At 44.9% G+C, this 14,795-nt stretch overlaps 1 protein-coding gene across 3 annotated transcripts in view; it reads left to right on the top strand.

The window, feature by feature from the left end:
• Positions 1-1,035: 1,035 nt before the first annotated feature.
• The window catches only part of KIF5A (kinesin family member 5A), a 28,189-nt gene continuing 14,429 nt past the window's right edge, over positions 1,036-14,795 (top strand). The window contains exons 1-6 of one of the 3 annotated variants that reach the window (XM_047066065.1): positions 1,036-1,241; positions 1,973-1,975; positions 13,566-13,653; positions 13,747-13,820; positions 14,229-14,333; positions 14,579-14,627. In XM_047066065.1, the coding sequence (XP_046922021.1) occupies positions 1,113-1,241; positions 1,973-1,975; positions 13,566-13,653; positions 13,747-13,820; positions 14,229-14,333; positions 14,579-14,627 (448 nt within the window). In that variant the 5' untranslated portion in view covers positions 1,036-1,112. The remainder of the gene's footprint in view (positions 1,242-1,972; positions 1,976-13,565; positions 13,654-13,746; positions 13,821-14,228; positions 14,334-14,578; positions 14,628-14,795) is intronic. The other 2 variants (XM_047066064.1, XM_047066066.1) reach the window with 2 other exon arrangements.

The following is a 14,795-nucleotide window of genomic DNA, read 5'->3' on the forward strand; positions in this document are numbered from 1 at the left end:
GGTGTTGGGACTCTGACCAATGGTAACTTGGACAGGAAACACATAGGTGCCTAAACCTGCCTGAAACCTAAAGGCGGAGGTCTGCCCTATAGGTTCTCAAAGCCCTTGTGGCCTTCCCCACCCTCATCATTACCCCTCCTTCATTGTTTTCTGACTCCCTTTCTCTTGCAAAAGCTTCTCCTGCCCACCTTATGCCCAGCCCCAGCCTAGGAGGCAAAAATGAGAATTTTATCTGCTTTTGAATTCTAATAGCCCAGAACCAGAGTTTGTTTTCCTTCACACCGGGGACCTGGTGTGTATAGTGGGGAACGAGTGCACCTTTGGAGGTAGAAGGGGTTGGGACTAGCCTCTCCCCTGACACTCCTGTCTGAAAAATGAGACCCGGACACCCTCCTCCACAGGGGTATAGGCAGCTGCCCTTGAAAGTTGAGTGGGTTGGGAATCTTGTGTGAGGGGGTTGGGGATGGAGAATGAGAAGAAGGCTCTCAATATGGAGAGAGGACAGTGACAGGGGCGGGGCGGGGGTGGGGGAGGAGGATGTCCCGGAATAAAAAGGGTGCAAGCGCCGTTGACTCTCTTCCCTACCCAGGCGACAAGCCCACCTCAGCCCCCTTATCCCTTCCAGAGGGGTGGAGTCCGAGGGAGGGACAGGCAGGCCAGGGAGGTGGGGAGCTGGGATGCAGCGAGTGACTTGGGTGGGGAAGGGGTGAGGGCGAGGTTACCTAGGAGCTTCGGGGGTGGGGGAGGAGGCGAGAGGAGAGAACCGGCGCCCCTTCGGGTAGACGCCGAACGGGAGGCCCCCCGCGAAGGAAGCCCCGCCCGCCGCCGCCCCGCCCAGGCCCGCAGCGCGGCGCTGCAGCGCGAGGGGCGGAGAGGCAGAGAGCCGAGAGAGGAGGACCAGACGCCCAGGTCGCCTGCATCCCTGTGCCGCAGGAGCGAGCAAGCGCGCCCCGGCCCTGCTCCCCAGCCTCCGCCCGGGCGCCCCACCTGCTTCCTCGGTCCCAGAGACCGAGCACCTGTCCTCTGCCTCGGCTTCAGCTGAGCCCCCCTCCTCCGGAGCGCGCACAGCCCGGCTGCCCGAGAAGTGCCCCAGCCTGTCGCCGGCGACCACCATGGCGGAGACCAACAACGAATGCAGCATCAAGGTGCTCTGCCGATTTCGGCCCCTGAACCAGGCCGAGATTCTGCGGGGAGACAAGTTCATCCCAATTTTCCAAGGGGACGACAGCGTCGTTATTGGGGTGAGTGTCGCCCCGGGAGGGAATTTGGGAAGATTCTACCCCGCCCCCGCCGAGTCTTAGCCCCTGGCTGTCACTGCACCCCCTCCCCGCCGCTCAGCTCCATCCTCCGCCGCAGCCCCTCCTCTCCCCTGCATCAGGATGACTGGGTGTGGCCTGGCCAGGCTGGTGGCCAAGTCTCCGCAGAGTGGGAGGGGGCTACTTCCTCGCAGTCGGGGGACCCAACTCCCCTTTGCTGCTCGCTGCAGCGTCCGCACCCCTCAGAGCCGGTCCCATGTTTTTCTGATGTTTTCCCTCTCCCCTAGAGAAAGCGCATCTTCCCTTTGTTATTGGCTCGGATCTCTACCCCCACCTCCCAGGAAGGGAGGGGGTAGACCAGTGGATGGGCTAGATGACAGGTGGGCAGTCCAGGGCTTCTGCGGGTGGAGGTATAAATGAGAGTGGGCTTTAGGACCAAGCCCTCCGTCAGCCCCTGAAGTAGTTGCAGCCTAGACTGGGGCGGAGGGCACAGATCTGATGAAGGGTTTTCTGAGGAATACATTGATGCCACACCCAGTCGGGAAAGGGGGCTCTGGGGTCCTAAGGAAATGTCTGCCTTTCCCTCCCAGGTACAGTAGGAAGAGGATTTCAGACACCCCAGTCCCCCCTAACAAATAAAAATAACCAAATCCTGAGGTCTTGATAGGTACTTGCTTATTCATCCTTTCTCTTGATGATCCAGTAAAAAAAAGTAGCAAGTCGCTTCTACCTCATCATGACAGCCCTATCCGTGGAGGAGATCTTGTTAAGGAGGACTGATGTTTCCTGTGGGTTTGTTACTTGACGTGTAGTATTTAATCCTCAAAACAACACTCTGAAGTAGGTATTAATGTTTCCATTTTACAGATGAGGAAATTGAGGCCCAAAGAAGTTGAATGACTTTCTCAAGGTCACACTGTTAACTCATGGATCTGAACCTTAATCTGTAACTCCAAAGCTAATAGATTTTCCTATCACACTGCCTCTGCAGATTTCTCTTCTGGACCTTTATCTGTGGTGGCCTAAAGGGAATTCCTAGGGAATTCTTCATCCACCCCTCCTTTCCGAGGTTGGTAGGGATGTCAGGCTATGGGGTGAAAGGATCTGGGTGTCGAGTCCTGTAAGGCTTTGAGGGGTGCTGGGCCAGGAAATTGCAGCCAATTGGAGAAGGGAGGGGCACATATGAGGACTGCCGTCAAGGTCAGGAGCACTGTTTATATATCTTTGGTCCACAGTGCTTGGCACAAGGCATGCTTATTAAAGGAATTAAGGAAAGATGGGGAGGGAGCATGAGCCTTTTGAATCAGTGAGAATGGGACTTTGAATAAACATGTTTTAAGAAGAGCCTGCTTGTATGTCCCGTCCCCAAGGACCCCAGTCTGTCACCATGCTGAGCTGTCACCAACTGAACTCAAATGGGTGCCTCTGCCTTGTGTGTGTGCTTACATATGTGTGTGTTCACCACATACAGAGGGCTCTTGTCTTTCTTTGCCTCAAGGGCCTTAGGCTTTACAGTCTGGTCTGTCTGGCCAGGCTAACATGATCAGCCTGGGGGCTCCTCTCCAAGTAGTCTGGACAGCAAGCATTAGCTGTGAGAGTTGGAGCTTGATGGTCCCCTGAAGTATGAAGGCTGAGAAACAGGAGGGAGGTGGTCATGGGAGAGCCCATCCACAAAAGGCTTCTACTGTGAATCCTAGTTTCCTTGCTTTATTTTTTTCAGGTAAGTCTGAAAAACTCCTTTAGGCTCTCAGGCCATCCCAGTGTGGCGGGCGTGGGGCATGGGGTGATGTTGGGAGAAGGAGTGGTGGTATTGATCTGTCCAATTTGCTAAACAGGAAAGACACAGTAGAAGGTGGAGAAGGGGGAGAGATGAAGAGAGGCCCAGGGCCCCCTGCCAATTCAGATTCTATCTTAGTTCCACAGCTGGTCCTTCCCTGTCTGTTTTGCCTGATATTTGCAGGGCTGCACCTTTGTCTCACTGTGTATATTCCGTTGCCCAAGCCCTTCCTGTCAATCTCTCTGGCCGAGATAGATGCTGCTGGGGGGCCATTTTGTCTCAGGCAGCGTCCTTGGAGCTTGCCTTCCCAAGCTGACTATTCCTTGCTCATTTGGGAGGAGGAGGGCTATAGGAGAAGGGATTCTGAGGCGACCCTTGAGTCCCACCAAGGGGAGGAAATCCCCTACCCACTTTCCTCTTTCCTCCTCGGTCTCCCTTTGGGGCCCAGCATCTGAGGAATTAATGGAGGAAGCTGCTTTAGGAAGGCGAGGGAAGAGTGAAGGGGGAGACAGTAATCTCTCCAAACCCAGTCCGTGCTCCTTTCTCTAATGGCTCTCCTCTCTGCCTCTGCGGCACTGCGGCTAGCTCTGGGCTTCAGAGTCCCTAGTGTTTGTGGGCTTTTTCTGCTTGGCAAATAAGCTAGAAAGATATTTCTTTCAGCCCTATCCCTCCCCCATTCCCCTGACTTCTCCTAGCAATCTGGGGGATGGGACTTAGCCAAAGTTAATGGCCTGAGTCATAGTAGAAGGGTGTCTGGGTCACTGTCTGTGTGCTGTGTACCTTGTTTTGCTCTCTGTGTCACTCAGAATCCAGTGTGACTTTTTCACTGGACCCATTTAAGTGTTTCTCTGCTTTGGTCTTGGTGGGCAAAGTGTCCTGGTGCCTGCTGTCTGGGCTGTTGTTGCCTCTATACCAGACATGGGAGGGATGACAGTAAGAGAAGACAATGCACTCTCCCTCCCTCCCCCTGTTGCTCTCTCCCTCATTCATTCAAGTGTCCACAATATTTCCTCCCTCAGGTCTCCTAATGGGTTAGTAGGCAGGCAAAAATCCAGGACCATCAAGTACCTTATTTGGAAAAGCTAGGTTGGGACCTGATGGGTTATTGGATAAGAGTCAGTATTGCTTGGGGTGGCCTAGGATTCCTTTGATATCTGAAGAGGGGGAGCCGGTCTCCCTTTAGCTTTGGGGGAGTCTCATAAAGGAAAATAGAGAGGAGAGGTAATGTTCACCATGGCCAGTGTCTCTCCAGCATTACCATGGCAACAATCCCCAGGGGTGTCACCATGGAAATCAGGCCTCGTGCTCAGAAGTTCAGCCTTTACCAAGTGCTTTACTGAGGGTTGAAAAGGTTGGTCATCTTGGGACCCCTGATCTTAGGCCCTCCCATTAGCTTTAGTCAGCTCACATAATGGAAAACTACTGAAAGGTGCCAGGAGACACAAATGGAGTAGGCAACAACAAGGAGGTGTGGGGTGGGAAGAACAGAGCCCTGGGCTGCGGGACTCTGAAGGTGGGCTCTCTGGAGAAGGCTGTGAGGAGTGCTTAGATTGCTGTGGGTAGGGTAGTGGATCTCAGGGGCATTCCTCAAAGGTGGAGAGTCTCCCTGAGTGTTTCTAATGAAATAAATCTTCCAGTCTCTGATGCTGTCATGGTGAGGGAGGGTTCCTGAGAGAGGATGGGTGAGAGAATCACATATTTCTGAAGATGGGGTTGAGGTTGGAAAAAAGGAGTGATGAAACATCTAGAGTCTGGAAACATTTGGAGAAATGTCCAAATGGGGAGGGGGGTGTGTGGCATGTGGCGAAGGGGAAAGAAAAGCCATGATAAGGATCTGATGCAGTGCTCAGTGTTCAGGCACTTCAGTTTTTGAAATTTTGAGAAAGAGAGGGAGAGAGAGAGAGAGGGAAAGGAAGAGAACACAAGCCAAGGAAGGGCATAAGAGAGAGGGAGACTCAGAATCCAAAGCAAGCTCCAGGCTCTGAGCTGTCAGCACAGAGCCTGACTCTGGGCTCAAACTCAAACTCACCAACTGTGAGATCATGACCTGAACCCAAGTTGGATGCTTATCCAACTGAACCACCCAGGCACCCCAAGTTTTTGGATCCCTATGGCACTGGGGGTCTGGATTCAGATTGCTTGGGTTTGAGACCATGCCCTACCATTTCTCAGTTGTGTGACTGTAGGCAAGCTACCTTACTTCTCTGAAACTCAGTTCCCACATCTATAAAATGGAATAATAACAGTACATATCTTTTAGGATTGCTGTGAACATTAAATGAGATAATGCATATTGCTTAGCACAGTGACAGACACATAATAAACTCCTGATAAGAGTTAGATGTTGTTATAATTTTATACATGTTGTCTCCCCACAAGCTAGCCTTTGACACATTGGGAAGTAGTTAACATTTCCACTTGTTACTAGTTGTTTTATCCAAACATCCAGGTCTCTAGTATCTTTTTACACTCTTACTCCATCAATATCTGTATTTACTTGACAAATATTTATGAAGAACATCCTGTGGGCCAAGGACTGGGCTCGATGTTGGGGCTTTACAGGGAATCCCTGCCTTCAAGAAACTCCTGGTCTATGTGGTGGTCCAGGCTGTGGGGTGATCTGGGCAGAAGCCTGAGAGGGGGCATCAGAAATGGCTAAAAAAGAAAGGAAGGAAGGAAGGGAGGGAGGAAGGAAGGAAGGAAGAAAGAAATGGCTTTTGCTAACTATACTCACTCCCCCAGATTCTGATAAGAAACTTCCCACAACATACTATAGTCCGACTCAAAGTAATTGGGTGTCATGAAAAGACATAAATAATGGTGATGTTTCCCACGTGAGTAGTCTAGAGGCAAAATAAGTAGAAAACCACTGGTCTAGTTATTCGCATAAAAATAGCTGACAAACAAATTCATCTTGAGTTTAATCAATAGAAAACTTAAAACAAATCAACAATTTAACAGAAATAAAAATCTTAAGATAAAATAATGAACTAAACTTGGAATTTAAGGGCCTAGCCAAGAGTAAGGAAGAGATAGCAGGCCTTTCCAGAAACCCTGAAATTATAATCTGTGTCTATGGCTTTCCCTGCTTATGAGTTTCCTAAGTGGACCTATTTTTAGTTCTTGGATATCTTTTAGCCTCACAGTACGGAGAACACCACCCTTTTTACTCTCTGTGGTCTCTTCCTTCTTCTTGGCCTAGGCTAAGAAAAGGGGTTCTCAGGCAATAATTGCCTTCAGCACTTGGAGAGCGCCCTCCATTTTAATGCATGCATAGCCTCCTGTAGAATCCTTTAAGTGAGAGGATGAGACAAAGGGAAGGGAGAGAAAGAGTTGGTACCCATTTTCCCAGAAGGGAAGAAGGAAGGGGCAAAGTTGGCTCCAGAGTTCTACTTAACCCCCTTTGGCTGCATTCCTGGTTTCAAGAAGCATAGATAGCCATCATTGGTGGAGAAGAGGCAAGAGTCATTGGCTTGAGATAGACGTGTTTGTCTCTGTTTCTCGGCTGCTGGATGGGAGAAACACTGAGTTAGATTACAATTCAAGAATCAATTTTCAACGCAAAAAAAATTTTAATTTAATTTAAAAAGAAAGGTATTACTGAGGAGGACAAGTATCAATGCCACTTTAAATCTGTTTAACACTGTATGATTTTCTTATATGTAATAAGGATTTTATTCTTTGTAAGGAAGTGTAATGATGAACCATTTGGATAAAAAGGATGAAAAATTCACAAAAGTCCTATGAATAATCCATAAACTCACTCAAACGTTAAAAAAAAAGAATTAAGGTAGATTTTTCTTGAATAATATTAAACATAGTCTGATTGCAACACTAACATATTTTAATTGTTGACAAAATTAAAAACAAAGAGAAACACATGCAAGAAACTCAAAATCACTCAAAATCCCACCACCCCAAGAAAAACACTGTTAACAATTTAATGTATTTATTTCCAGTGAGTTTTTGCTGCATATATGCCTATATTAATTTTAATAAAAGTGTATCATAAACTATATATTCTTTTGCAACCTAGTTTTTTCACTAATATAATATTATGATTACTACTTTACCATCATTAAATATTTTACATAATTTTATTTATTTTTTTAAATGTTTAATTTTTTGCATGTCTTAACATGCACAAGTGATAAAATTCAAATGATATAAAGAAGTATACATTGGAAAGTAAGTCTCCTTCCTACCTCTGTTTTCTAGCCACCCTGTTCCCCTTTCAAGAGACAACCAGTTTGCCTTTGATTACCAGTTTCTTATGGATCCTTCTAAAAACATACTATACATTTATAAGCAAAGGCATATATACGTGCATATACTTTTTAAAATTTTTTTTGTTTAAGTAACTCACACCCAATATGGGGGTCAAACTCACAACCCTGAGATCAAAAGTCACATGCTGTACTGACTGAGCCAGCCAGGTGCCCGTGCATGTACTTTTTTTTTTTTTTTTTTTTTAACAAGAAAGGAAGCATAGTATACATACTGTTCTGTACCTTACTTTTTTTTTTTTTCCACTTAACAACGAGTCTAGGAGTCTTCCTTATCAGCACACAAAGATACATCTCATTCTTTTTAACAACTTTATAATTTGTTGTAGGGATATGCCATAGTTTACTTAACCAGGTCCTTATTGGTAGACTTTTAGGGTTATCCTATTAACTTGCTACTGCAAACAATTAAATGACCGTGTGTGTGTGTGTGTGTGTGTGTGTGTGTGTGTGTGTGTGTATACATATTGCATATGTGCAGTATGTCTATATAGGATAAATTTTTGGAAGTTGAGGTCTTAAAGTATATATATGCACTTAAAAATTTAAGAACTGGTTCTAAATTGCCTCTCACAGAGTCGGCTCCAGCTTATATATGCCTTCTCCAGTGCAATGCATTGGCCACTTTGATAGGTTAAAGTGGTATTTCATAGTCTTAATATGCATTTATCTTAATAATGAGGTTGTGTATCAATTCATTTTTAAGAACCACTATAATAACATCACTTTATGATGTCGTATTTTATAAGAGGTATATAATTTACATTCAGTGAGTGCACAAATCTTATGCGGTTTGATGAATTTTATAACATATTTTGACACCCATGTAACCACTACCCAGATTGAAAACTAGAGTATTTCTATCACCCCTCAAAGCTCTCTCTAGCCCCCTCCTGTCAATATCACCCCCAGGCATCTGCTATTTTGACTTCTATCACTAGCTAAGTTTTGTCCTTTCTTGAACATCATACAAAGGGAATAATACAGTATGTGCTGTTTTGTTCTTTTACTAACACATTTTTGAAATTTATTGATGTTCTATTATGACATCATTTTAAATAGCAGCAAAGGATAAAAATATGCACATGCCATAATTTAATCAACCAAGTCCCCTAAAATGTTATTCCCCTTTAGTTGTTCTCAATTTCTTGTTATTATAAACAGTGTGATAATAAACATTCTTCTTAAAAAAACTTATTCTTTTCTTTTCATTTTTTTAACATTTTATTTATTTTTGAGAGAGAGAGAGAGAGAGAGAGAGAGCGAGCACGGGGGGAGGAGCAGAGAGAGAGGGAGACACAATCCAAAGCAGGTTCCAGGCTCTGAGCTGTCAGCACAGAGACCCATGCAGGGCTGAAACCCACGAACTGTGAGATCATGATGCCAGCCAAATTTGAACACTTAACCAACTGAGCCACCCCCAGGCACCCCATGATAATAAACATTCTTGTAGCTACATATTTGCTATAAATATTTTCATAGCATGAATTCTTAGAAGTAGAACATCTGAGTCAATGGATATGCATAATTCAAGGATCTTGATTATGTATTTCTGAATTGCCCCATAAAAATTGAATGGACATACTGTCTTACCAGAAAAGGATAAAGGTACCCATTGTGTGGAAATGATACTTCCTTGAACCCTCACCTACACTGGGTATTATAATTAAGTTTGTGTTTTTCAATTTGATAAGTGAGTAACGATGTTACTGTTTTAGTTTGAAAACAGTGAACATTTGGAGTGCCTGGGTAGCTCAGTCAGTTAAGCCTCTGACTTTGGCTCAGGTCATGATCTCATGGTTTGCGAGTTTGAGCCTGGGGTTGGGCTCTGTGCTGACAGCTCAGAGCCTGGACCCTGCTTCAGATTCTGTGTCTCCCTCTCTCTTTGCCCCTCCCATAGTCATGCGCATGCTCTCTCTCTCTCTCTCTCTCTCTCTGTCTCCCTCTCCCAAAAATAAATAAACATTAAAAGAAGAAGAAGAAGAAGAAAACATTGAACATTTGTATATATTTTTCTGTTGTTAGTACATAGCGCTTGTCCATTTTTTCTGTTGAGTTTTATCTTTTTGTTACTGATTTATGAGAGTTCTTTTTTTTTAAATTTGTTTTTAATGTTTTTTTATTTATTTTTGAGACAGAGAGAGACAGAGTGTGAGCAGGGGAGGGACAGAGAGAGAGGGAGACACAGAATCGGAAGCAGGCTCCAGGCTCCGAGCCATCAGCCCAGAGCCTGACGCGGGGCTCGAACTCACGGACCGCGAGATCGTGACCTGGCTGAAGTCGGACGCTTAACCGACTGCGCCACCCAGGCGCCCCGAGAGTTCTTTATGTAGTAAGAATATTAATATCTTTGAAAAACTTAAGATTTTCTTATTTAAAAATTATGTATCTTGGGGGCACCCAGGTGGCTCATGCGGTTAAGCTAACGGCTCTTGGGATTCTCTCTCTTCTCTCTTTCTGCCCCTCTCCCGCTCATGCTTTCTCTCTTTCTTTCTCAAAACAAAGAAAATAAACTTTAAAAAATTATGTATTTTCACTTTAGAAAGCAATGTTTACAGGGACACCTGGATGACTCAGTCAGTTAAGCGGCCGACTTTGGCTCAAGTCATGATCTCAGTTTGTGAGTTCAAGCCCCATGTCAGGCTCTGTGCTGACAGCTCAGAGCCTGGAGCCTGCTTTGGATTCTGTGTCTCCCTCTCTCTCTCTGCCCCTCCCCCATTCACGCTCTGTCCTCTCCCTCTCTCTCTCAAAAATAAACATTAAAAAAATTTTTTTTGTAAAAGAATGTAATGTTTGCACCCAAAGCGAGGCTCGAACTCACGACCCTGAGATCAAGAGTTGCATGCTCTCCCAACTGAGCCGGACAGGTGCCCTTCATTTTAGGAAGGAAGTGGAAACTCCTAAAATTCCACTGTCCAAGAATAACCACTATTAACATGCTTTTCTAAGCAAGGTATACATACATACATATACATTTTTTTTTTTTTTACAGAAAGGGAATCATCCTTTACATACTTTTCTTTTTGCTTTTTATACTGCATACTATTTAAAAAAATTTTTTAGTTAATGTTTTGGGGTGTTTTTTTTATGTATTTTTGAGACAGAGAGAGACAGAGTGTGAGGGGGGAAAGCCAGAGAGAGAGGGAGACACAGAATCCGAAGCAGGCTCCAGGCTCCGAGCTGACAGCACAGGGCCTGACGCGGGGCTCGAACTCACAAACCGTGAGATCATGACCTGAGCCGAAGTTGATGCTTAACTGACTGAGCCACCCAGGTGCCCCTATACTGCATACTATTTTAAAAACTACTTTCTTGGTTAACAGTACTTTGTGTAGTCTTGTCATTACACATTTTCTCTACCATCTTCTGTAATATTTTACATTAAAAATTTTTGTTAGTGTTTATTTTTGAGAGAGAGAGAAGAGAGAAGAGAGACAGACCATGAGCAGGGGAGGGGCAGAGAGAGAGAGAGAGAAGGAGACACACAATCCCAAGCAAGCTCCAGGCTCCGAGCTGTCAGCACAGACTAACCAATGGACCAGGTGCCCTGTAATATTTTACATTTTTAGTTTAAAAGCACTATGTTCTCACTGTAAAACATTTAAATATCACAGAAAAAATGTTGAAAGCATAAGTTCCTGTTATTCTGCTCTCCAGTGATACCCACCGTTAACAGTTCTGTATATAGTCCCTCCATGTCTTTTTTCTAAGACAATTCTGTTCATATGCTTTTTAAAAAGTATAATCAGGGGCGCCTGGGTGGCGCAGTCGGTTAAGCGTCCAACTTCAGCCAGGTCACGATCTCCCGGTCCGTGGGTTTGAGCCCCGCGTCGGGCTCTGGGCTGATGGCTCAGAGCCTGGAGCCTGTTTCCGATTCTGTGTCTCCCTCTCTCTCTGCCCCTCCCCCGTTCATGCTCTGTCTCTCTCTGTCCCAAAAATAAATAAAAAACGTTGATAAAAAGTATAATCACATTACACATACTGTTTTTATTTTTCACTTTATCGAGCTTGGACATGTCAATATATGTAAACCAACCGCAGTCATTTTAATGGGGGTGGAATATGGAGTTACCATAGCCAACATCTTGTTGATGGATGTTTGAATTGTTTCTAGTTTTACTTTAATACAAACTGCTGCACTGAACATCCTTCTACATAAATCTTTAAGTGCTTAAGTAAGTGTTGTAAGATGAATTCCTAGCACTGGAATCACTGATATAGAGTACAAACAGTATGGACATTTAAATATTTAACAGAATTTGGGGCCCCTGGGTGGCTCAGTGGATTAAGCATCTGACTCTTGAATTTGGCTTAGGTCATGATCTTGCTCTTCGGGGGTTTGAGCCTCACGTCAGGCTCTGTGCTGATGGTGCAGAGCCTGCCTGAGATCCTCTCTCTTCCTCTCTCTCTGCCCAAGATACAAAATGAAAAATAAAAGACTTGTCTCTCTCCATAGTAACCATGGCCAATATTTTTGTATAATTCCTTCTAGAAAACAATTCTACATATAGATGGAATAGTGATATGAATATTCCCAGCACCACCATATCCAGCTCTGGCCAAGTTTTATGACTTTTCCTTAATTAGTTAAGACATGTCTCCCAAACTCTGGTGACCGTAGACCTAGAGTTCTACATTTCAGTTGGATAAAGATGGGCTCTGTAGTAAAACAATTTGACAACTAAGTCATAGTCTCTATCTTTTTTTTAAATGCTTTATTTATTTTTGAGAGAGAGACTGAGTGCAAGTGGGGGAGGGGCAGAGAGAGAGACACACACCCAGAATCTGAAGCAGGCTCAGGGCTCTGAGCTGTCAGCACAGAGTCCAACACAAGGCTCAAACCCACAAACAGTAAGATCATGACCTAAGCCGAAGTTGGACACTTAACTGAGCCACCCAGGTGCCCCAGTCATAGTCTCTCTCTCTCTCTTTTTTTCCGATTTTTATTTATTTTTGAGACAAAGAGAGAGACAGCACACATTGGGGAGGGGCAGAGAGAGGGAGACATAGAATCTGAAGCAGGCTCCAGGCTCTGAGCTGTCAGCACAGAACCCGATGTGGGGCTCGAACTCACGAACTGCGAGATCATGACCTGAGCCGATGTCGGATGCTTTACTGACTGAATCATGCAAGCGCCTCAGTCATAGTTTCTTTAAACTGAATGGCAGGGAAACATGACAGAAATTTGTCACTTGTGGTGGAGAACAAACATTGTCTCATTTAATATTACCAGAGATCTTTAGTATGATTGGATAGTGAATACATACTTGGTTTGGCTCCCCAGGTTTAAATATTTTGTATCTTTAGCATTCTTTTTCTTTTTTTTTTAGAAAAAGAGAGAGAGTGTGAGCATGAGTTGGGGAGAGGGTCAGAGGAAGAGAGAATCTCAAGCAGGCTCATACTGAGTATAGAGGCCAATGTGGGGCTTGATCCCATGACCATGAGATCATGACCCAAAACAAAACCAAGAGTCAGACATTCAACTGACTGAGCCACCCAGGCACCCCTGTATCTTTAGCATTCTTATCAGCACACATGATTTGTAACATATAAACTGAATTAAGTACTTGCAAGTCAGTGAATTGCTTCATAGTTTCTCTTTACTTAAAGTTGATTCCTTAAAAGGAGACCCATGTTTCTGATTTCATATATTTCTTTCACCGAGAGAGAGAGAGAGAGAGAGAGAGAGAGAGAGCTTGCATTAGTGTTTGCACAACAGCTCAGTAGCTGTGGTATATGTATATTTCATTTACACAATAGGAAACATACTATACATATGTCCCTAACTTTCCATGTTTCACTTAACACATCTCAAAGATCCTTCCATATCAGGACATGTGGATCTATTGAGGAAGATATTTTTACAGCTAGAGGTAGATTTTTAGTGTTAATGAATTGTTCTTCACTCTCCACAGCCTGTGGCCCTATTGTCTTTTCCCATTTGGTTTCCCAGGGAGGGGCCTGGAGTGGTAGAGTACTAAATCGTCACATGAAAACTAAGATCCCCTCACACGAACTCATGGTATGACACTTCTCAATGACACTCAGTAGCGCATGGGCACAACTCCTGGTGTCAGTACTAACTTTTGCTCCTCTTTCTCTAGTTTCCCTCATCCCCCCAAATCATCCATGGATATGGATGGTTGAAAGACAGGTGCCTTTGCAGACTAATGAAAGGGGGCTGCAGTATTTCTTCTCCCTCACACCCTGCCTGCTGATGTCTGCCATGTTTTATTTCCATTCTAGGGGAAGCCATATGTCTTTGACCGGGTGTTCCCTCCAAACACGACCCAGGAGCAAGTTTATCATGCATGCGCCATGCAGATTGTTAAAGGTAATGGATATATTTTTAGAATGTATGTTTTCAGGTTCCCATTCCCTACCCCACTTCTTTCCACCAGTGCTCTTTCTCTGCCATTTCTTCCAGATGTCCTTGCTGGCTACAATGGCACCATTTTTGCTTATGGACAGACATCCTCAGGGAAAACACATACCATGGAGGTGAGGGTTCTGACTTTCATGAGAGGTGAAGAGCGGGGAGTGATAATGAGAAGCCAAGGAATCTCAGTGTGGGGCAAGATCTTGGAATCAAGCTTGCTTGATCTGGAGGACGAAGTGAGGAGCATTACTGTTGTGGAAGTTTAGTGAAATCCCTCCAACCTGCTGCGGTTTTCCATCCTTTCCACTATTCCAGTTTTTTCCTTTTCATCTGGAAAAGCAGCTACAATAAGAGTTAAAAGGGCTACTCAGTTCTCTCCTTGTTCCACTAAAAAGGTAGACATGGCAGTGACTGCCTCCTACCTTAAGATGGTCTTCTTATCAGCTATTACCTTTGTGTTCATCTGCATTCTTGAGTTGTCTCATTCTTTCTGAGTCCCAACCTCATTCTGGAATACGCTTCCTCCCCAGGGAAAGCTGCATGACCCTCAGCTGATGGGAATCATTCCTCGAATTGCCCGAGACATCTTTAACCACATTTACTCCATGGATGAAAACCTTGAGTTCCACATCAAGGTGATCACAGCATGACAGTTGGGCATCCTCAGATGGGGCCTGGGAGGGGAAGATGTAACATGAACCCACTGAGAACCTGGGAACCCCAACTTATTTTCCTGCTCTAGTCACCTCAGCTCTTCTTCTCTGCTAAGATATTCTCTTCTGCCCTTTCGCTCCTACTACCACCGTTTGAGTGAGTCACATTCACTTGAGATTCTTGTATCGGATTTAAGATAGGCCCTCTTCACTTTCTCCCTAACCAGGTTTCTTACTTTGAGATTTACCTGGACAAAATTCGTGACCTTCTGGATGGTGAGTGGTGTTTAATCCCGTTGGGTGGGTGGGGGTGTGAGGAGGGCAAAGAAAAGAAAGGTCACATTGCTCTTGGGATTGTGTGCTGTTTGGCAAGAGATGCAGAGGGCACACACACTCATACCCATGTTCCTTGCCTCCACAAACCAGAATTTCCAAAAACAAAGG

The sequence above is a fragment of the Lynx rufus genome, unplaced genomic scaffold (assembly GCF_022079265.1).
Source record: "Lynx rufus isolate CCGP_SWC_20201006 ecotype Redwood Valley unplaced genomic scaffold, mLynRuf1.p SCAF_7, whole genome shotgun sequence".
NCBI lineage: Eukaryota > Metazoa > Chordata > Mammalia > Carnivora > Felidae > Lynx > Lynx rufus.